Source organism: Musa acuminata, chromosome BXJ2-3, assembly GCF_036884655.1.
Source record: "Musa acuminata AAA Group cultivar baxijiao chromosome BXJ2-3, Cavendish_Baxijiao_AAA, whole genome shotgun sequence".
In the NCBI taxonomy this organism is placed as follows: Eukaryota; Viridiplantae; Streptophyta; class Magnoliopsida; order Zingiberales; family Musaceae; genus Musa; species Musa acuminata.
In genome coordinates, this window is record NC_088340.1 from 42164154 (window position 1) to 42185625 (window position 21472).

At 38.5% G+C, this 21472-nt stretch overlaps 2 protein-coding genes across 2 annotated transcripts; one reads left to right on the top strand and one right to left on the bottom strand.

Moving 5' to 3' along the window:
* Positions 1-1463: 1463 nt before the first annotated feature.
* LOC135608384 (zinc finger CCCH domain-containing protein 12-like) lies at positions 1464-9276 on the top strand. The gene is made up of 7 exons (XM_065101207.1): positions 1464-1906; positions 2127-2293; positions 2484-2537; positions 4677-4793; positions 5179-5490; positions 8175-8420; positions 8514-9276. The coding sequence occupies exons 1-7, from the start codon at positions 1840-1842 to the stop codon at positions 8850-8852; spliced, it is 1302 nt and encodes a 433-aa protein (XP_064957279.1). The 5' UTR covers positions 1464-1839; the 3' UTR covers positions 8853-9276.
* A 2448-nt stretch (positions 9277-11724) lies between these two features.
* On the bottom strand, positions 11725-18272 carry LOC135608385 (uncharacterized membrane protein At1g16860-like). The gene is made up of 4 exons (XM_065101208.1): positions 17357-18272; positions 16535-16654; positions 13761-13972; positions 11725-12292 (listed from the first exon to the last, which is right to left on the bottom strand). Exons 1-4 carry the CDS (start codon positions 18044-18046, stop codon positions 12100-12102), a joined length of 1215 nt encoding a protein of 404 aa, XP_064957280.1. The 5' UTR covers positions 18047-18272; the 3' UTR covers positions 11725-12099.
* Positions 18273-21472: the final 3200 nt, after the last annotated feature.

Genomic DNA, 21472 nt, shown 5'->3' on the forward strand with positions numbered 1-21472 from the left:
ATAATAAGGGAGACTGACACATGACATATCAACTTCCTCTAACACAAACACACTGACATCGGTAATGCGTGTGGGTCTTCTCCTCCTCCAAGATCATGAAGAAAGCAAAGATTATGGTGGTCAAACCTGGAGAACCCTCCAAGAATCTGACACACTAAAGGTCCAAGGACAGGTCATAGTTCTGTCCTCCCTCGAACCAAAGAGTCAGTCTTCCAGATGCATGTTTCACAATCGTTGCAGGTATGGAGACCGCGACCTGCCCTACTTCTCCTATTTGGTTTGGATCGAAGAACGGGATGAGGAACCTTCCTTGCGCGACTATCCAAGCTCGACTGCTTACCCGGAAAGTACAGTTTGACTCTGTGTTCTGCCCTGTCGGAGGAACGGTTTGACTTCCCTTTGCTCTTCTTTGTTTCGATTCATCTTAATGCCACCGGGAAGACCGACGTTTCTTCTGCCTTCCTCCCACTTAGGCGGAGAACAGCCGTGAGAGTCAAGACAGACAGGCATGAAAAGTACGTCTGTTCTGTGAGACATGGACGCGAGATAGCAAGTCACAAGCATGAGTTCTTGACTCATGTCGGCACACCTTAACAGTACTCCCAATCGATGGAGTCCCATATGGGGCTCCTTCCTTCCCATCTGCTCCACCTGTAGCTGCAACCTTGAAAGCCAGTAGAAAGCACTTCCTCGAAAGGGACATGTCGTCTTTAATTTAGAATAATAAATATTAAATACCTAAATTTCACATATATATATATATATATATAATCGAAAAGTGAAAATAGGTGGAGGTAAACTCGTTTTAGTCATGGGTCTTTATAGGCCCACGTGTCAAGTGGCCAAAGAATCTGTTTGCTGTTGCGAAGAAGACAGCTGATCGGGATGTAGTGAGGTCCAAGGAGCCACATAGGCTGACGTAAGCGCCGGCCCTTCCCGCGGGAATACGGCGCCGAAAGCGTCCCTTTCACTAACCGGGCGGTGCTACAGCCACGCGCCACTTCCCACGCCCGGACCCACGTCCCATCACCAGAAGAAATCACCCCTTTCGCGGTTCCCCCATCCGACGGTCTCCCTGCTCCCACGTAAAGCGGGTACGAGTCACGCGTATTGACGTAGCGTGGGTCGATGGGTTCCCTTCTTAACACGTTTTTAATCCAATTAAGTCGCCAACTGATCCGTACGTGGGAAATTTCTGCCACCCGCCGTCCGAAACCCGCGTGCTTACGTGCTGTCCGAGTGGATTGAATTTGCGGGTCCCGCTTGCTTCCTTCTCTCGGGCGTTACTTCGGGGGGGTTAACTTCTTCCATTTAACTAATTAACAACATTAATCGACAGTATAACTAAACCTACCCGCGAAGAAATAATAATAGCATTTAATTATAGTTAATGACGATATAATATAATTTAATTAAAAAGGAATAAATACCCTGTCCTTCTTGCTTCGATCTCCTTCTCGGGTTCCATCCCGGTAAAGAATGAGCAGAATAGAATAAGAGGGAGGGGGAGAGAGAGATCGCCCCGATTGATCCATCGAGATCCAAGTCGTTGTCGGAGAGCCAATCTTGTCTCCTTCTCCTTTTCGGATTCGGGAGGCTGAGCGAAGCCGGTTAACCCCTGGATTCACCGCGGATTTGGTCGGTCCCTGCGCCCGTAATCGACTGCCGGAGGCCCCGATCGGTCGGTGAGCCCCGCCGATAGCCAATCGGAGGTGTAGGGAGTGGCGATCGATCCGGTGATTAGAAGGGAAACCGTGGATTTGGTTGGTTATGATTGGCTAGTTGTAGTGAAGTTTAATTTGGTGGCGATAGGGTTTTGGGTTCCGATCGCTGGTTCCGATGATGTCCGACGTCAGGCACAATGCTGTTCCCAATTCTTCCCATGCCTCGCCCGACAACATTGAAGGTGGTTTCTGTTTTTTGTTCGATCCTCTTTTATCGTTTCCTTCTTCGCTCTTTACTGTTTGATGCCTCTAATGTCATCTTGATCGGTCTTTTGTTAGGCATGTGCAATTTGATTCCATTGACTTTCTTTGGACAGGCATGCAGATGATTGATTTGGGTGGGTTATAGCAGGGAAATAAAACGAAACGAGGTTAATTAGTTGTGGTGTTTCCTGATCGCAGGAGCTATGTGGCAGTTAAATATCGAGGATGGCCAAGAGGGAGCTGACGGGCAGCTGAATCAGTATCCTGATCGCCCCGGCCAGCCAGATTGTCTTTACTATTTAAGGACTGGTGTTTGCGGGTATGGAAGCAAGTGCAAATATAATCATCCTGCACACAATGAACAGGTGAAAGCCATATCTCCGGATAGTTTTGCTTCATATGCTTTGAATTTGAGATGTTTTTAGTATTTATGGCAATTAAGTCTTCAATTTTTGGATAAACCATGTTACCACGTTTTCATAAAAAAGGAGAAAGAAGGAAAGGATCTCTTCATTGCATGTTGTTGATTTATATGTTATTAATTGGTTTCTGCAGATCACTCGGTTTAGTGGAGAACTTCCACAGAGAGACGGTCAACCTGATTGCCAGGTTCATTATCTTCATCAGTGATTTTGCTTTCCAATTTAAATATGGCATGTGGTTACAGAACCCATCTTTTTGTTCATTAGGTGATCTTCCTTTGCGTGTGAAATATAAATTGGAGTTCATAATGAAGCTCTAACTTGTTGCATTACCACATGGAAAAAATGTCTACAGAAAAGTATATCACTAAATTAGAAATTTTGGAGTAGGAAAACATTACATTTACAAATTATAAAAGCACATTACCTTTAGTAAGAATAAAACTGAGGATAATGAAACACTGAGAATGCTATGTGTCTGTAAGTCTATTTTCGTTGCTTACTGTATGACTCAAAAGAGTAAAATAGGTAGACTCTGTGTTTTGGGATTATTTGTTCTCTCTTTCATGAGCAGAGATGCTGCTGTTTGACGCACTGATTTCTCAAGCTAGTAACAGTGTTATGAAAGTACATTTTCTAATTATGTCATTTCTCTTGCAGCTATTTGTGGAAGTGTTGTTATAGCAAAATAGTAGAACTTAGGCTGGTATGTTGCCAGTGACATAAAGGAGAGTTAGAGGACATAATGATGTCCTGAATCGTTTGCAGCTATTTGTGGAAGTGTTGTTCATTAAATATCGAATAGGCATTCATGGTAGCAAGGCATAGATATGGAGCAGATGATCATAGATAATGTCTAATTGTCTAACATTTTTTTCTTTTTTTTCTCTAAAACATGTTCTCCAGGAACCATCTGGAGCATGAGTCGGCTCATCGATGTACATAAATACAGGCTTGTTGATATAAGCATGCTTAAGACAGATCTGAAATATGTATACACAACTTTATTGGACCACTTGATTTCCCAAGCTCAATGCCTTTCCTTTATATATCCAAATTATTCTTTATCAGGAAGATTTTATTATATGCTACTTAGTGCATATTGACGCAACAACTACATGAGTAGAAAAATGAGTCGATTTCAAGAGAATCAACCAAATGCATTTTGGTGTATCTCTCTAGTTTGGTTTATAACAAGTGGTTTGACAGTACTTGACACTTTTTCGGATCTATTATAACTTCTTTCTTTTAATTTGATATTATTTTTCAAATATCTTAGTTAATGCAAGACAATATGCAATTTTCTTGCTGCAAACACCTTTTTTACTTCATATCGCGTCAAGCTTTCTCTCATGCAAAGTTTCATATTTTAAAGTTCATCAACTTGATGCTATTAGTTCTTCACTTGATGTAGTTTCAAGGATTTGTGGTTCCAGCCATGATTATCTTTGCTAAATGATACCTTTCATCAACAATAATCATCTCATTGGATTATCATTTCTAAGAGATTCACTAAAGGTTTTCTCTTATTTTCCTCTATTTAATGAGTATTATCATTCATTTAGTTTCTGAAAGGATGACTGCGCTTCTGTAATTAGTTGATACATGAGCATAAACCTGTTATTTCTTCATATGTTCTAGGGTGTCTCTGGATACAGACCATCAAAGATGAGATTCAAAAGGCTAGACAACTGTGTTTTCTTGTATCTGACTGGTAAATACAGGATGTTCTGAAAATAGTCTGTTACTGTTTAATATGATAATCAACATGGAACCAAATTGTGACAAAAGAAGAACTATGGAAATCTAAACGTAAATATTGCATACAAATGCAACCCGTAGGTCTTCACCTATCACCATGGTTATCCACCAATAGTTGGAGTTTTGACCACTGAACAATAATGGCTGGCTTTGTCATTTTAGGCAAATAAAATTTGATTAATACTTGTTGGTAACATATATAATAATAATAATAATAATAATAATAATAATATTATTATTATTATTATTATTATTATTATTATTATTATTATAGATATCCATGCATGGATAAGTGCATCCGAACAGATATCTGCACAGCAATGGGTTTCTACTAGTCTCTTGCTTTGAAACATGATTCTCTCTTACTGTTGTATAGTTTTTCTTTACCGTTGTCTGATATCCAGATAAACCAACATGTTTGTTTCAGTTTAACTCTGCTATGCTGACTCTTTTACTCTGCCAATTTAACTTCTTTTCATGTTTGCCTTTTTTAGTTCATCAAATAGCATATGAATGAAGGACACTTGATGAATAGTCTCTGGTTATGTTTCAATTATTCTTGCAGTTTTTCCTGAAAACAGGAATGTGCAAATATGGAATAACATGTAAATATCATCATCCACGAGACAAACATGATACACGGCTGGTTCAGTTGAATGTTTTTGGTCTACCTATCCGTGAGGTATCTATTGCTTCGTAGCACTCTTATACAATTCAAACTTTCAATATACTTTCCACCATCTTCACTTGTCAATGTCACAATCAACTTTTACAATGATTTTAATTTTGGATTGATACTGGTTGCTGTGAACTATCAGATCGGTAAAGGATCAATATATTGGGCGGTATAGCGACCTATACTACCTGGTATCATTAATTAAAGTAATAAAAATTATGAATACTATTTTATTGGTGTTGAGCTACATGTTTCCATATTGGTGCTTGGACGGACCAATAAAAACTGGTCCATACTGGCCAGTATAATTGAGATTTGAAACCTTGGTTTTTTCTACCCTGTAGTTAATTGATGAGACTTTTGTTTAATGTTTATTTGATTTGGCTTCCAGGATGAAAAGCAATGTGCCCATTACATGAAAACTGGGTCATGTAAATATGGTGTTGCCTGCAAGTTCAATCATCCCCAGCCTGCCAACCCTGGATCAGCATTCTCTGTTACAGGATCCTCAGTCTATGGATATTCTGGTTCCATGGCACCTACATCGGTGCTACCTGTAATTGGTGGAATTTCTTCATGGCCTTTCTGTAGATTTCCTTATGTGTCTAGTCCACGTATGCAAGGTCTCCCAGCTTATGTACCTTTTGTTCTTGCACCCTCCCAAGGGAATATGCCTGTGCAGCAAGGTTGGAGCACATACATGGTTAGTAGCTGCATACTCTATAACTAAAAGTAAAACTTTGTATGTTAAATGATATCTATTTTCAGATTTAACAAAACCATGTCAACATTAGATAGTTGTTTGGTATGTTATATGATGCCTTTTTTTCTGGTTCGATCTTTGTAATACATTTATTTGCATGTTTCATATAAGCTAGTCTGTTAACTGATATTTCTGAAGCACTTTTAAATTATAGATGTTAAACCTTTTTGTTACAGAATTGAAATTTCAGATGTTCTTTTTTTCCTAGCATCCTCTCCATGCATTTGCAATGTGATGCACCCTTTAGGTTTTGACTTATATATAACTTGGTGCCACTCCTTTTCAGCTTTTAGAACCATCTTTGACAGATCAGTAGGGAAAGATGATTTATGGTATTGTAATTTCAGTCACTTAATCATACAAAATATGCTAATATTGTCGCTTTTAACTTTCTATCTAAAGGCATTCTTATCACTACAAGACATGTATATGTGAAAAAAATGGAAAGATTTTTTCTGTAGGAAATGCTTGCTGGGGCAACAGGTTAGTCATGTAACTGTAAGATACCACATTATAGTTAATTTCATCGGAGCAAAGTAATGAATGCACTGACAAGTTTGAGCAACACAAGGACTTCATTCCATTCCATCTTAGTCATCTATATTAGGTATTAGAAACAATATAAGCAGGCACTAAATTGTATAAATAACGTACTTGGGAAATGACCGACATTCAGTATAAATGTTACAATCTCAATAACTAAAGCAAATTGTCTCGTTCAGGAAACAAAAAGAAACGTTTTGAGACAATATTGTCTGGGTGACCATACAATGTTGTAAAGTGCCCACCAATTTTGAAGTCTCATGCTGAGGCCATATCTGTGCCCGGCTATGTGCATATGTTATGCACTTTCTTTTTGCCATAAGGAGTTAGTCATGGCTGCCATGTATTGTCCTTGGGCAAGGTGTATGGGTACAAAATGCATGTGACTGCCAGGTGGATATAGAGAGCAAAACCAACAGCAGCAAGTAGATTTTCTTCTCAAGTTTTACAAATGAAGTTTGATTATATTAGTTCCATGAATCTTCCTCTTAAGGTACATATTTAAAAAATATTATATGAGTTATGTAGACGGTATCAGATAAACACAAAATACTTCTTGTGCAAATAAATAATTTCCATTCACAGTTGCAGCATGCTGTGAATACAGTCATTTTACTATACATGCGCTTGGAGGTAATATTGTTTAGTGCGTAAGAAAAAAAAATTTAATGCCAAGTTATATAAATGGTTGAAAACCTAAAAGGCCTAAACGATGACACACGCAAAAATTGTGTACAGAAAGCAAAGTTCAACAAAGATGAAATGAAAATGATGGCTCAATCAAGGTAGATGGAAGGCAATATAATAGCTTGATCAGTGTCTAAACGATGACACAAGTAAAAATTGTGTACAGAAAGCAAAGTTCAACAAAGATGGAAATGAAAATGAGGGCTCAATCAAGGTAGATGGAAGGCAATATAATAGCTTGATCAGTGTTTTTATGTAGGGTATATGGAACAAAACAATTGTTGAATTGAAATTGAAATAAAGAGGCCACTTAGTTAGGGATGGATGCATGAGGCAGATTGGTGGCTTTTGGATATAAAATGATCAAAGAACTGTTGAGTGAGATGGGAGAAATGCTGTGAATGTGATGATACTTGTGAATTTAATAAAAAATTACCAGTTGCTTTTAGTAGTGTTGTTTTTTTGAAAAATAAACAAGGATTTGTGAAGAATGTCATGTTAGAGGAGCCATAAGCTACTTAAAATAGAAGATAAGTAATAAGGAGTCGTTAAGATTATATGTGCATATCTTTGAGAGGATGCTCCCCCGCTAATTAAGATTAAAAAAAAAAGATGATAAGAGATTTACGTTGTTGGGTGGAGTGAAGAAATATTTTAAGAGTTGAAAATAGTTCTACAGATTGACAAATTCATATAAAGCTAATCCAAAGGGTTTAAACAGCCTTCAAGTTGGTGCTTATGGTCTGGTTACCTTTTTTGCAAGCAGTTGTAAAAAATCATTCCAATATATCTTTTTCTTATCACAAGCACATCTTTTTGAGAAATCTTAGTGATTCTTGTTTTAGGACTAATCATGATGGTATGAGCTTCCATTGGCACTCCCAGAAGCATTCGAAGGATGTGGCTTATTATTGCACCCTAAAAACATGACTCTTATGGTTCTTTCTCACTTGTCATAAGAAAATAAGGACCACTTGCCACATGCCAACAATATAGGCCTCAGTGCTTGCCTGGGAATTTTGCAAATTTATGCATATTCTTCTTTTACTTCATGAAACTAGGCATGATGGTCTATCTATACCACTATTTACTAAATGGAACTGTTAGAAATTTTTAAGTTGGGATTCTAAATATTTTGAGACCTTCATGAGCATTGTATGGGTTCAGTAACCCACTAATTTGGCCATGGTACAACAATACGTGGTCTCATATGCTTCATTATTCCCTTAGCTATGATTGAGAATCACTGGTAAACAATTATTTCTTAGAAGGATTCGTGAGTTACATATGAAAGCCAATCTCCTATACTTGTCACTTTTTCATTCATGTCATGCCACATTTTAAGGTTAGTTTATATCTGTCAACATCTTATGCCAGCTTGTAATGCATGTCAGGGCAGTATGAATGATATTTCTTCTACCGATATGCTTGTGCCCAGTAAGATAGCCAACTCCAGACATCAAGAACAGCCAGGTTCCAGCATGCCACTAAGTTTACCTGAGAGGCCGGACCAACCAGAATGCCAATATTATATGAAAACTGGGAGCTGCAAATATGGAACTTCTTGCAAGTACCATCACCCAAAAGAGAACCAAGCAGATATGGCCACCATAGGACCCCTGGGCCTTCCTTTAAGACCAGTAAATTTGAACCTTACTCTTTTACTTCATTATTCTCTCTCGGTTCTTCTGCCATAGAAAGCACCTAATTGCATTTTCTTTTTTTGATGAAAGGGTCAGCCTTTGTGCACCTTCTACACCACATACGGAAGCTGCAAGTATGGTACCACTTGCAAATTTGATCATCCATTGGTTAACTATTATGGCTACTCTCTGCAACCATTTGCTGCCTATTCGGAGCCATCAGCACTCTTTCCTGGTCAAAGGAGTTCAAAAGTTACAAGGACATCAGCTGAAGATTCATCTTCCAAGGCATCAAAGTTGCCTGAACAGCTTGCAGAATCCGAGAAAGGTGGTCCAAGGATGAAATCTGGTACTCATGAGCGTGGAAATCCTTCCGCAAATTCTTCTCCATCAGACACTGAACCTCATCCAGAGTCTCCGCAAAATTGAACCCGATCAAACACTAACCCCTCGTTTTCATCCCTTCGGACATGGCTCCAACATGGAGATTTTGCTTCCTATTTCACCCTTTTTTTCGCCTGTCTTATTTCAGCTTGGCTGTTCAAGATCTGCATGGTAGCTGGTGATATGGGAGCCATGGTCGTTTCCAACGAAGGAATAGCAGGTGATGCATGTTGTAAGTTATGGTGATTTTTGTTCCACAGATTTGTTGGCTACTCCGAAGAAGACAACAGAAGCGGTTTAAGGATGAGAACAATTTTCTATCTCCATTTTCCACCATGTAAAGTTGGTTTATGGGAATAATGATGCCAAATCAGATTCTACGGTAAATTACAAGACCAGAAATCCTGGGCAGAACTTCTCATTGACAATCTTTACTTACCAGTTTCAAATACTTTATTAGTTACTCTTACCTCTCCCTTAATTTGTTGTGGATAGAAGAAAACACCATGAACAAAGATGACATGACTCATCTATAGGTAGAATCTCATTTTGCTTCAAAGGGAAGAAGAAATCCAGTGTCTATCACAAAACCAAACCAGCTACTAAATAACCCTTCAGATCCTCTCTCAGTGTTGATGAGAATCAAATCCTCGTTTCGAGTAGGCAATCGTCAGAAGACACCACCACATCTTCATTTGCATTAGCGTTCACTGACCGACCACATCCAAGTTCGAGATCTCATCTTGCCAACATCGTCTTGCCAAGTTTATGCGAGTTGAGTTAAAGAAGCGCAGAAGAAAGCAGAGATGCCTTCATCTTTGCACGACACCCTTTAACCTATCTATATTCATAAGAATTCACACCTTTGTCAAACTCCCATATATATATATATATATATATATATATATATATATATATATATATATATATATATATATATATATATATATATATATATATATATATATATATATATATATATATATATATATCATGAATCATCATCTTTGGGGGAGTGAGGAGATCGCAGGTGTCCGTGAATCTGATAGGCTGCCATCGTCAAAGAACAATAGAACATGAAAAGTCTGTTGGTTGTACATATACCGGGGGGTGAGGGGATTTTCCATAATGGATCTGGTACGATCACCCCCTTGTATGTTTACCTAACATCTGCAATCAAGAAAAGTGGCCAAAAAAAATTTTTAGGCGTCTAGTTGTCCAAATTCGATGTCGGTATTCACACCTTGTGGTAAGCGGATTTTTCATAATAGGTCTGGTACGATCACCGTCACGTATGCTTACCTAACATATGCAATCAAGAAAAGTTAGTTACCAAAAAATTTTTAGACGTCAAATCGTCTAAATTCGACGACGGTATTTCCACCGGCTAGTAAGCAGATTTTTCAGACTGACGTACGATATGATCACCCCACGTGTTGTTACCACACACCCGCGAATAGATAGTGTGACCAAAAAATATATTATTACCTTCAAATCGTCGAAATCTTGATGGTAGTATACTCACAGGGCGGTGAGGGGATTTTCCAGGAAGGAGCGGTGTGATGATCAGAGGTATGTGTAAGCTTATCTGAGACGTTTTCGTGCGAATCAAAAAGTTGAGCGGAATCTAATTATTCCTTTACTACCCCGTAGAGCAGCTATAACCCATGAAGCCTCACGCACCGACCAATTCGTCTGCTCGCACCAGCGAAGCACGCATAAGTGACGGGCATCGCCTTCCTTGCGTCGGCGGTGGTGGTTCATCGGGACCCCCATGCCTGCCGCAAAAGACACGGACGAGTGAAGAAGGGGATCAACTGCCTCGGTCGCGTCGGATGAGTGTAAAGATGTTACGTCTTATTCCTTGGATATGTATTTTTGTGACATCTTAATGACGACCGCTTTCCATCTTTCTTTCTACGGTGGAAAGACCGCTTTCCATCTTACGTTACCATAGATGGGTCGATGTTATCCAAAATAAAATATTCTGCATATATTACTTTATCTTGTCATTGATTGATTGATCGATAGAAAATGAGACTCTGAATCATATACAGAACTTTTTTATCAGATCTATAAATATATTATCATCGGATCTAAGAATTATAATGAGATCGATTTGAAATTAGAGTTGATCACATACAGTGTTATATGTATTCCTAAATCATTAGTTAAAATACTTAAGTTAAGATTAAGAATAATATATTCATCAGATTATTTCACACCAAATCCAAATTCTTGAAACAAGAATTGCTATTGACGCATTCACGGTCGTCCTCGTCAATGGGTCTCGATAATGGTACTTCCACATGTTCACCTACGGAAACCTTGTTACAAGTTATCCTGAACTTCTCGTGACGGATCATTGTCAGATCGAATAGATGGTATCATTCGTCACCATTGAATTGGCAACTAACTAGTTACTCGAGAAGCAATCCTTCATTGGAGGACAAGCATGTTCCTTTGGATCTTTGCCAATTTTAGGTATATTTGAGCAACTGTGAGAAAATAGTAAATGTAAAAGAAATTTTAAAGAAGGAACAAAAAAAAGCATGTAATTTCATATTAAGGTATTTAAAATATGATTGATAAGATATCTTCGATCTCATGGTATTAAAAAAAATCAGGAAAAAAATAATAACAGGTCAGCAGCATATATTATTCTTCCAATTTCATCCCTCCTTTTAGAAATATGATACCCAAATTCAATTCAAAATTTTAATGTAACTTGTCAACACTAAATCAATTCATCTACTCTTCTGAAAGGATACATGCATTAGAGGCCGAGAAACGCAACAGGGATATCGAATGGCAGTCGCTCCCGATGCGATTTCATCATCATTGTTATCGACGATGACACTTGAGATGTATGCTGTACTCTGTAGCAGCTAATCATTTAGGTTTACTAGCTGCAATATTACAGGGAAGAAGAATAACTGTACACTTTCTTTGTTCTTCTTCATTACAATGTCCACAGGCTTCAACTCGAAACCAGCCATGAAGGTTCTCACAGATAAGCAGAATGAGAAGGCTTTATCGCTTGCCACCCTCATCTTAGTTTATGCCACATCAATGTACAAGAAATACATACAAATCCGACTTCAGCCAAAAAAGACCTACTGAAACTGAAGAAGGCCAGATTACATCTGTAGACACTCTACACTTTATTTTGGATCGACATTGAACTAAAGCAGAGAAAGAAGGTATGCATGGATATGTAAAGCTCATCTAGTTTCACCTGTTCTCTTCTTTGGCTGGAGACTAGAGGAAGGATGGGATGGCTTTACAGTACTTACACCTGATATACCACCTCATCCGGTCGTTCATCTCCTATTAGGATGAGGCCCTCGACAGACATCGGAAAGAAAAATCTCCTCCATTGGCAACCAGTTGATACGATATCTTCCGGTGGATCGATCATGATTAGGTTTTCATGCTTCCTGAGGATACCCATCACACTTGCAGTATTGCCCTCTTTGATATACCTATCATGTTCAGCAAATGTGATGATGAAATTGAAAACATAAAACTATGGAAGTTCAAAAGACAACAGTAAAGGCTTTCTCATGTCATCATCAAGACTAAATGCTTACTGAATTCATAAAGAGAACAACAACCAATATACAAAGAAATAAAATGACAATAAAAAGAAATGAGAATGATATCAAGTTCATCCAGATTAGCTTGGTGATCTTAAACAAGAAAGTACAAGCATACCTTGCTGGTAAAGATGCAGTAATAACACTAGAGACTGGAGATCTAGAGGCATAATAATTTGGCATCTCTTTTAAATATCACCAATACTTAAATGGCATAATGATTTAGAGAAGGCTGACACGCACCAGCTTTCAAAGCTAAGAAGTTTGATGACTACTGCAATCTGTCCTCTTTTTTTCAACTTTTACTCCAAAATCCTTATAATAACTATCCTTTCCATTAAAAACTGATGAATAATGGATACAGTACACAACACCGAAGATGTACATATGATATGAACGAAGCAAGAGAAGATATTTTCCCATCGGTTTCCCACTATGGTGCTTTCTCCAACAGTAACCTACCTAGAAATGCAACAAGTGATCATTGTAACCCTTAAATAGTCTTCCAAATCATTTCAAGGAAACTTCAGACATCATCGGAAAGAACTCACTTGAAAGAATTTACTCTTTTTTTTTTTTGCTTAATATAAATCGAAATATGTATACATCAAGTTAATCGAAATAGGTATGTATCACTCAGATTAATAACTTTGTGAACATTTTAAACCATTGGTCTTTCTAAAATTATACATCAAGTTTTCAGATAGCACTATGAATCAGTTATAAAGGGAAAGGCCTTGTGCATAAGGAAACATATTACACCATGAGGTGGCTATTACTTGGAAGTAGAGAATGATCAGTTTATTGTTCATCCTCAAAAGTAGAATACTATATATCAGAATGTGAAATAATGTGAGCGGTAAATGGTGGGGATTGAATCCTCAGAACATGGATCTATAATTATTGCCTCAAGCTTATGCTCCTCCTTTTCATGTTTGTCCGGTACATATGGTAAAGTGCAGCCCGTTTATCCAATCTATTTTGGTACAAATCAACATTCAAAAACTCTACTTGAAAGCATTCCTAGTTGAGTTAACTCAAAGCCTCAATCGATCAAGTTCAAGACCCAACAATAACATCTTATATGTAGGTGCTGACCAGTAAAGATTTTGACTGATTATTGCAAAGTCCTGACCTCGAATACCGCCTTCGCTACTTATCCTTTTCACAAAAGCCTATATATAATATTTGTATATTTTTATTTTCATCACTTGATTTTGTATATTTATGCTTAATATACAAATGGAATATAAAAATTCCCAAATTTAAAGCCTCTGCTGAATAAATGAATACTCTAATTGGAGCATGACATGAAATCACCATATTCTATTTAGTCAATTTCAAAATGTCTTACCCTTCTTTAAGGCGCATTATGTGACTACCACTGGTAATATTGTGCTCTGTCAGCCAACTTAGAAAGTCAGGAGATAGCTCTTTATTATCCTTGTTTATTTCCATGACAGTTGCAGGTTTAACAAAACAAGTAACTCTGGCTCCATTTCCTGCTCTCACAAGAAACCTTGTCCCAGTATCTGGATCAGATATATAGAAATCTGCAACATACCTCTGCCAAAATGAGCAAAAAAACTAGTCAACACTAGGCAACACTTCTTCGACATTGATATCAACAATTAAATGAACATACAGGAAGTATATAACCTTGAGCACTTAGTGTTTACAGCATATGTGAGCTATTCAAACTCATTTAGAGAAATTATTGGGTTTTTGTAAGAGATGCAAAAAGTCAGGTCTTTCTTTTGGGATTGCAATGTGGAAACTAATTTTAGAACTAATTCAATGATTAATGTTAGTATATGATTAATGTTGGACAGCTGACAGCGAGCTTAAAAGCTTTACAGAAAGAAAGATTTGTCAGTTTCGACTAATCTACAACCCAAATCAACAAAATAGTGGGTATTTGCCCATTGTTCTTTAAAATTGCTCATAATGATTTCCACATCGCTTCACTTCATTACAGTCTATCTCATCATGCCTTCTTCCGTTTATCAGGCAACCCAATCATCTCCTATTTGAATTTGTTCTAATTTGTAAAATTATGCTCATGCTGTCATGCACCTTGCACATCTCCTTAGTGTTCATCACATGATACTAAAGGCTGATCAAACTTTTACACTATTTTTATTTGTCAATTATCATTCTACTATTATAGTCCTCATAAACTGGAAAACTCTTTTTTCCCTTATGATGGTAAAGGTCTTGTGTCTATTGTGTCATAAATCAATACCAACCACCTTTGATCCATGCAGGTCATGGATTCATCACATAGTTTGCAGATCGCCCAGCAGTGATTTGATCCTCTAAGCCCAATGCTAATCCTTCCAATTTTTTAAGTGATCATCAGGAACAGTCAGAAGTCAGCTTGTGTCTATTGACACCAAGTTGATCCAACTTATCCTGTAAATTGAGATTTTCCTGACAGTTGAGTTAATTCTTGGTAATTTGAGCTGGTTCTGGCTCATCCATCCATCCTGCTGATGCTGTTTTATCTCCAACATATTTCCTGTTAATCTCAAACTCCTTCTGATAGTTCTGGAAAAACACAATCCTGTGATTTAATTTGGTCAATTCCGATCTTAGAATCCAAGGCAGATCCTGGAAGAACCTTAATTCATGAGATTCATAAATGTCCACCTTATCAAGCACGCTCAGTAAAATAGGCATTTGTTGATTCGCTTGCTTTTTCTGCACATGATGGCTCAATTATCGCAGTATCTATTGCAAGTTTGTCTCTCACAAATGTTATCAACTTGTTGATTTTACAAAATTCCTTCTTTTTGAATTCTAATGCAACATTGAGAAACTTCCCATTTACAATCAGGAATTGAAGATATGCAAATTGTCTTGTCATAATATTAACTTGAACATCATATGCAATAATCAGAAGGCTTTCTATTTGTTTCAGTCTAATGATTGAACATCGGAAATCATCAACGGTGATTTTTGTAATTTTTTTAGTAACAATAATTGAAGTCCCAACTATTTAGAGTTGGCTGCATAGATTTTTTGCTGCCACTGAGATCTATAAAAAATCATATGTTTAGTTAAATTTAGATTACTTATATTTTTATTTATAGTTTCTATTAAAGTTTTTTAGATTTTCCTCTACCTCTCCTCATACTACTAACATTAATTATTTCATCTCTTTTGTCTATCCTATCCCGAGGTCAAGCACATGCCCATACAATCTTAAATAATTTTCTCTCATCGTATCTTCTATCGATGTAATACTTTGTTGTTCACGAATAAATGTATTTCTTTTTCTATCTTTCTTAATAACTCCACACATCCATCTCAATATTCTCATCTCAACAACATAAATTTTTTGTATATTTTGTTTCTTGACTGCCCAACACTCAGATCCATAAAACATAGTTGGTCTCACAATTGTCTTATAAAATTTTTCTTTTAATCTCAAAAGTATCCGATCATCACACAAGATTCCTGACGTCCCTCACCATTTTAACCATTCTGTTTTTACTCTATGAATAATATCTTTATTGATCTCTTTATCTTGTTGAATAATTGATCTAAAATACCTAAGGCATTTATTTAAAGAGACTTCTTGTTCATCTAAGTTGTTAACTTAACTCTTTATTTTTGAACTAACTTTTATACTCTCATTGGTTAAAATGATAAGAGAAGCCTTGTCTATTTCGCATCACATCCGAGCACTGATGTGATGGGCCGCTTCTGTACAACCTCCTAGCCCACCATGTACAATTCGAGACACCTAGGTGGTGTGGTTATCTCGAAGTAAAGGGCAAAAACATTTATGAACTTTCTATGTTAGAACTAACTAACTACATTAATTCTTATACTTTTAGGAAAATATTAACTCAGAATAAACCAAAAAAGTTAAATTCATCTCTTATGATGTGGCCCGACAACATTTCATAACTTGTTTAATGCAAGAAAGGCATGTATAGTATTAAAAGTAAAGCATATGGAGATCACATTTTGCCAAGTATGGGATACACACATCAACTTTTGTGAACTACACATGAAGTACTTGATGGCATTTCTATGTTGCTTACACGAGTGAAGATAAGATTAAAATTAAGCGTACAGCAATGACTACTCTACTTGTTAATATATTCAAAGACTGACCTCAGCATATTTCAATCCCCATGTGAAGTGCTTATACTCATATAGCTCGGTCGACGTATATATGCACCTGGAAATATTTCGATAAGATGATTCAAGAGGGATGCTTCCGCAAGTGACATGCTGCATACCAATGTTATACATTAATCATGGAAAAATGTGGGAAATTTCAATATCAAGCAAAGCAAAACAGACTACAATGTCTTTATAAAACATATGCAGGTTTTGGAATGTCATTTATGTTATCTCATTAAACTACCACTTAAAATTTGAATGATTTCCTAAGATACAATACAACTGAGGATAGTCCACATAAATCTAATCTTTATTCACTTCATTTATCTCATTCTTTCCAGTTCTTTCCACAGGATTTAAAACAAGAAGACTTTAACATATTGATTTAGACTGATCCACCATAGATAATGAGTGAGAAATATGATATGTCTACAGAGATACCCCAATGGAGTAACTATGTGCCTCCTGCTAGCCTGATCTAGTATAATTTGTTCCACATTAGCGGGCTCTAAGCATCAAGCTTCTTTAATAGTAAAATGAATGCATCTGGGGCATAATTGTTGGCGATTACCATTAGTGTCTGGAACCCTACAAGGCACTGTGTTCAGCTAGATTAAAATCAAATCGGTGTTCCAGTAAATGCAGCCAAAATGACATCAAGAGAAGAACCATTCAAGATTGGATGATTCATTGCAATATAACTGCAACCGCGCATCAATTTTGTAATTAGATGAAATATTTCAGATAATATCAGGAAAAGGGGGAAAGAAGCAAATATTAATTACCAAAAAGTAAACAAAGAGAACTTACCCCAGTGATTTTAACAAATTTCCCAATTGGGAGATTTCTGGAATCGATCGAAGTGTTCGGGTAGCACCGCCAGAATCTTTCCACCTCTTTCCTCCCCATCGACCAATTCCACACCGCCAAAACCCCCACGGCAGCCATCAGTGCCGCCACCCCGATCAGTATCTCCGGCCGCCCCACCGCCACCCACACGAACGCCCCCGCCGCCAACCCCGCCACGAAGACCCCCACCAGAACCCACCTCCACACCCTCGAGACCCCAAACGCGAACGCCTCCTCCTCCGGCGCCGTCACCGCCCCCCCATACGCCTCGCCCTTATTCTTCCTCGCCGGTCTGGGCGACAGCTCCGGCTGCCCGCCGGACGACCGAGCGGGGCCGGATGTGATGAGTCCCGTCGGCGGGATCTGGGCGAGCGGACCGGAGGTCTTCCTCGGAACCGGGCCGGAGCCAGAGGAGGGGGCCGACCGAGCGAGCGGCCCGGAGTGGGACTTGGACACAGGCCGCGAGGGGGCGCCCGGGTCCGCGGGGGGGATGTCGAACATCTTACCGAGCTCGCCGGACTTGCGAACGTCTCCGCCGGTGTAGGGCGCCGCCCGCAACCCCACCGCCGGCGCCCGCTCCTTCGGCGGCTCCGGCGGCCCCGACACGATCATCCCGCTGCTCAATTGGTGCGTAGTTCTTCGCACCGACATCTCCACAGTTAACGCACGAAAGAAAGGTCAGTGAGTTGAACAGAGCGAGGGAGGGGAAGTCGACACTTATATACCGGACCAACGTGAGCGATCTGGGCCGTCCGTTTGGCAGAAGTCTAAACTTCACGTGATACGGAGCTTAAGGTTTAATCTTCCACGATACTAAACCACACGCCCTCCGATCACCCTTCTCGGTTACCCAGCCCCGAATAGGGTCCCACCCGAAGAAGGTGCCTTTCTCCAACCACAAAACACACGGGTAAAGGCGATCAGTATGATAAAGACGGCGTGAAAAAGAACAGCTCTTCGTTCGTTGCTTCGACGCAGAGAGACAGAGAGTGTGTGTGCGGCTTGTTTCGCGTCCCGACTCTTCTGACGATCGGAGCCACGAATGCCGTCGTCGGTCATCTCGTTCATTAATGAGGCCGCGTCGGGAAGGTTCGCTTCTCGGTGTGCTGCGGCGCCGTCTTTCGCATTCTGAGATCGAAACTAAAGTCGTACTGGAGTGCTCAGACGGAGAGAAAGAGAAAGAGACCGCGCCATGTACTGGCGAGCCCGGGGGGGAACGGGTGAGTCGATGGGTTGGGTTATGGGGTGAGGGGGAGCGGTGGGCCCAGCGAGCACTGCAGCACGTGGCACACTGGCAGCCGGGGGGCCGTCGCTTCGCTCGGGCCGACCGAGGCGCGATGGCGACGGGACCACGGCGCTGCCGCAGTGGCGGTGGAGAGATCCCGGCCGTCGGATGCGGGAAGAAGCGACAGCTGGGCTGTCCACGGCGGGAGATGCGGGCGTCTGTCGGAGCCGCCTGCCGACGCCCCAAGCGGACGGTGGATCTCACCTCACGGAGCTACCGACGGCTAAAAAAGATCCCTCCGAGAGATGCACGGACGACATATGGCGCCTGTCGTGGGGCCCGCCGAGCGTGGGGTCAAGTTAACGTCAGTCGAAGCACCAGGCCGTAACGGGTGATTTAAGCGATGTCAATTATTTATACACGTCCATCGGTTACCCAGAGTCTAACTGGCCTCTTACTGGAAGCATTCTTCGGTCCCACGCAGCTCCGAATGGTATGCTACTGTGGGATCGTAGGCGCTCGTGAGTGGCGACTTCGTCGTATAGTGTGCGTGGGTAACGTGCGCTTTAATTATGCGAATAATTCGGGGACAGCGGGATCACGGGGCAAAGCATCGGGCGGTGATGCCAGCGTCGGCCGAGCTGCGCTGGTCGAGGATCAGACGGCCAAATACGAAGGACAAAAAAAGACATCTAAAGACTATTTTATTGTGATCAAGACATCGATTTTGTATTTACAGGGGAAAATGGATCCAATTGAGGGCATAGCATTCTTTAACGTTGTTTGTGATGCATGAAAGACACGGCAAGTGAAGTGACAACACTGAGCTGGCTTAGATTGGACCGGACCAATTATTGTGTGGGTTGGAACTGTTCGAAACGCATCATGGAGAAGGATCACCGGAAGTTGCTGTACAAAACATCACGTGGATAAGGTATATTTGAATGTGGACATTGGATGAATATTTTGGATCGATCACATCATGAATGTGGAGATTTCATCAAAATAGATCGGCTCATCATTGCCTCAGTATCAGAGAATCGAATACACAACATGTTGTCTTATATATATATATATTTTTTTATTTTAAATTATTAATTTTAATGTGAGCATCAAAGAATCAAATCTTTATAGATACACTATTAATATTAGTTTTTGTAGAGAATCAACATATTCAGATTATTTATACCTAATGTTGACATCGAGTCAAAATCCTCTCGAGTTTGGTGACTAACTACAACATCTCCTTTCAACAAAAAGAAAAAATAGGGGTGTGGGGTGAAATTACACTCGAAGCTCTATGAGGTGCTTTGCATGCAAAGTTTGGTAAGATTGCATGTGAACGTAAGCGTGTAATGGAAGTGTTTTGCAACTCTTAATTGACGAATGAGATTATAAGTCATCTTCGATGAGATAAGTCATCACCGAGGCATTCAGCTATCAGGACAAGAGCTGGACCAGACTGAGGTATTGGCATTGCTAAAGCTGAAGATTGTGTGGGGGGTAATTGCCATGGAGATAGTGTTGGGTGATATAAAAAACAAATATTTTTTATGAAAATTTTTAATCTAAAAATTAATTTTAAATAATAATATTTTAAATTTATGATGCATATGTTTCAATACAATTTAGAAAATTTTTATATGATCTACGAATATATCATCATCATCGGATCTAAAAGAGATATCGATGTCAATCTGTAAATTGAATTATAGACTCGTCTTCTCACCTCTTCTTACCGGGAGTGATGAATTATGAATAAATAAAATAAAATAATATATATAATCTCTCATTGATTGATTCATGTGACTAAAAAGAGATGAAAAAATAATTTGATCTATCTATTTATAGGTGAAACATAGATGTAAAGTAAGTAATTATAAGACTCCCCATGATTATCTCCTAAAGAATCTTATGATTTTTTTATTAATTAATTATTATAATCAAAATCTAATCATATCTATATAAAATAAAAATAAAAAAATAAACAAGAAAGCAAAGGTCATGAGACATAATATATATTATTGAGGTGTCTCAAGAAGAGAAACAGCCATCTGATCCCATCCATTCCAACTGTACTGGATCACATTTTTCTGTGTATAAGAAATCGAGATATTGGCATGGAGAAGAAGAAATGAAGATTACATCAGATTTTAGGCATTCAGAACAATATTAGAATGATCACTATGAGTTAGGATTTGCAAATTTATTAAAATTTATGCAATTGCATTAGAAACTCTAAAATTCAAATTAGCATTAACATTCCTCCAAATATGTTGAAACTGATAAATCATTGGCGAAAGTAATAAAAGATATTTTAGGTATATATATTTTATAATACATTATAAATTTAACTATTATCATGAATGTTAGTAGTTAATATGAGTTTATATGATATATATCAGTGAAAGCTACTAAAGGATACATCCATAAGGTCACTCGATTACGGGTACGAAAATTATTTCTACACGTATCTTCCTCCTCCTCCACTTCTTCCTCTTTCAACGATGATATCGAGAGAAAAACGAATGAAAAAAAAAAATAAAAATAATATTAAGATTATAAATAATAAATTAAAAAATAATTATTATTTTTAAAGAGATATCAACCGTAAAAGATTGTCAATAAAAAAAAAAGAATTTTCATATAATAAACATACATTTTTTTATGATATTTTCATATACGTATAAAAATAATTCAATAGAGTTAATATTTGCATCAATAATTTCTATACTGTATTTACATGGTGAGCGAGACATAATAATAGACCAAATTTGTAATCTAAAGATGAAAAATCATATATTTTTTTCGATATTCTTTTTCAAAAGCAAGAGGCATTAATTTAAAACCTT

Coding starts and splice junctions, on each gene's coding strand:
- LOC135608384 (XM_065101207.1), top strand. CDS start 1,840: ATGATGTCCGACGTCAGGCACAATGCTGTTCCCAATTCTTCCCATGCC. Junction 4,794..5,178: donor TTGGTCTACCTATCCGTGAG/GTATCTATTGCT, acceptor TTTGGCTTCCAG/GATGAAAAGCAATGTGCCCA. Junction 5,491..8,174: donor AAGGTTGGAGCACATACATG/GTTAGTAGCTGC, acceptor AATGCATGTCAG/GGCAGTATGAATGATATTTC.
- LOC135608385 (XM_065101208.1), bottom strand. CDS start 18,046: ATGTCGGTGCGAAGAACTACGCACCAATTGAGCAGCGGGATGATCGTG. Junction 13,973..16,534: donor GGGGATTGAAATATGCTGAG/GTCAGTCTTTGA, acceptor TCATTTTGGCAG/AGGTATGTTGCAGATTTCTA. Junction 12,293..13,760: donor ATAATGCGCCTTAAAGAAGG/GTAAGACATTTT, acceptor TGAACATGATAG/GTATATCAAAGAGGGCAATA.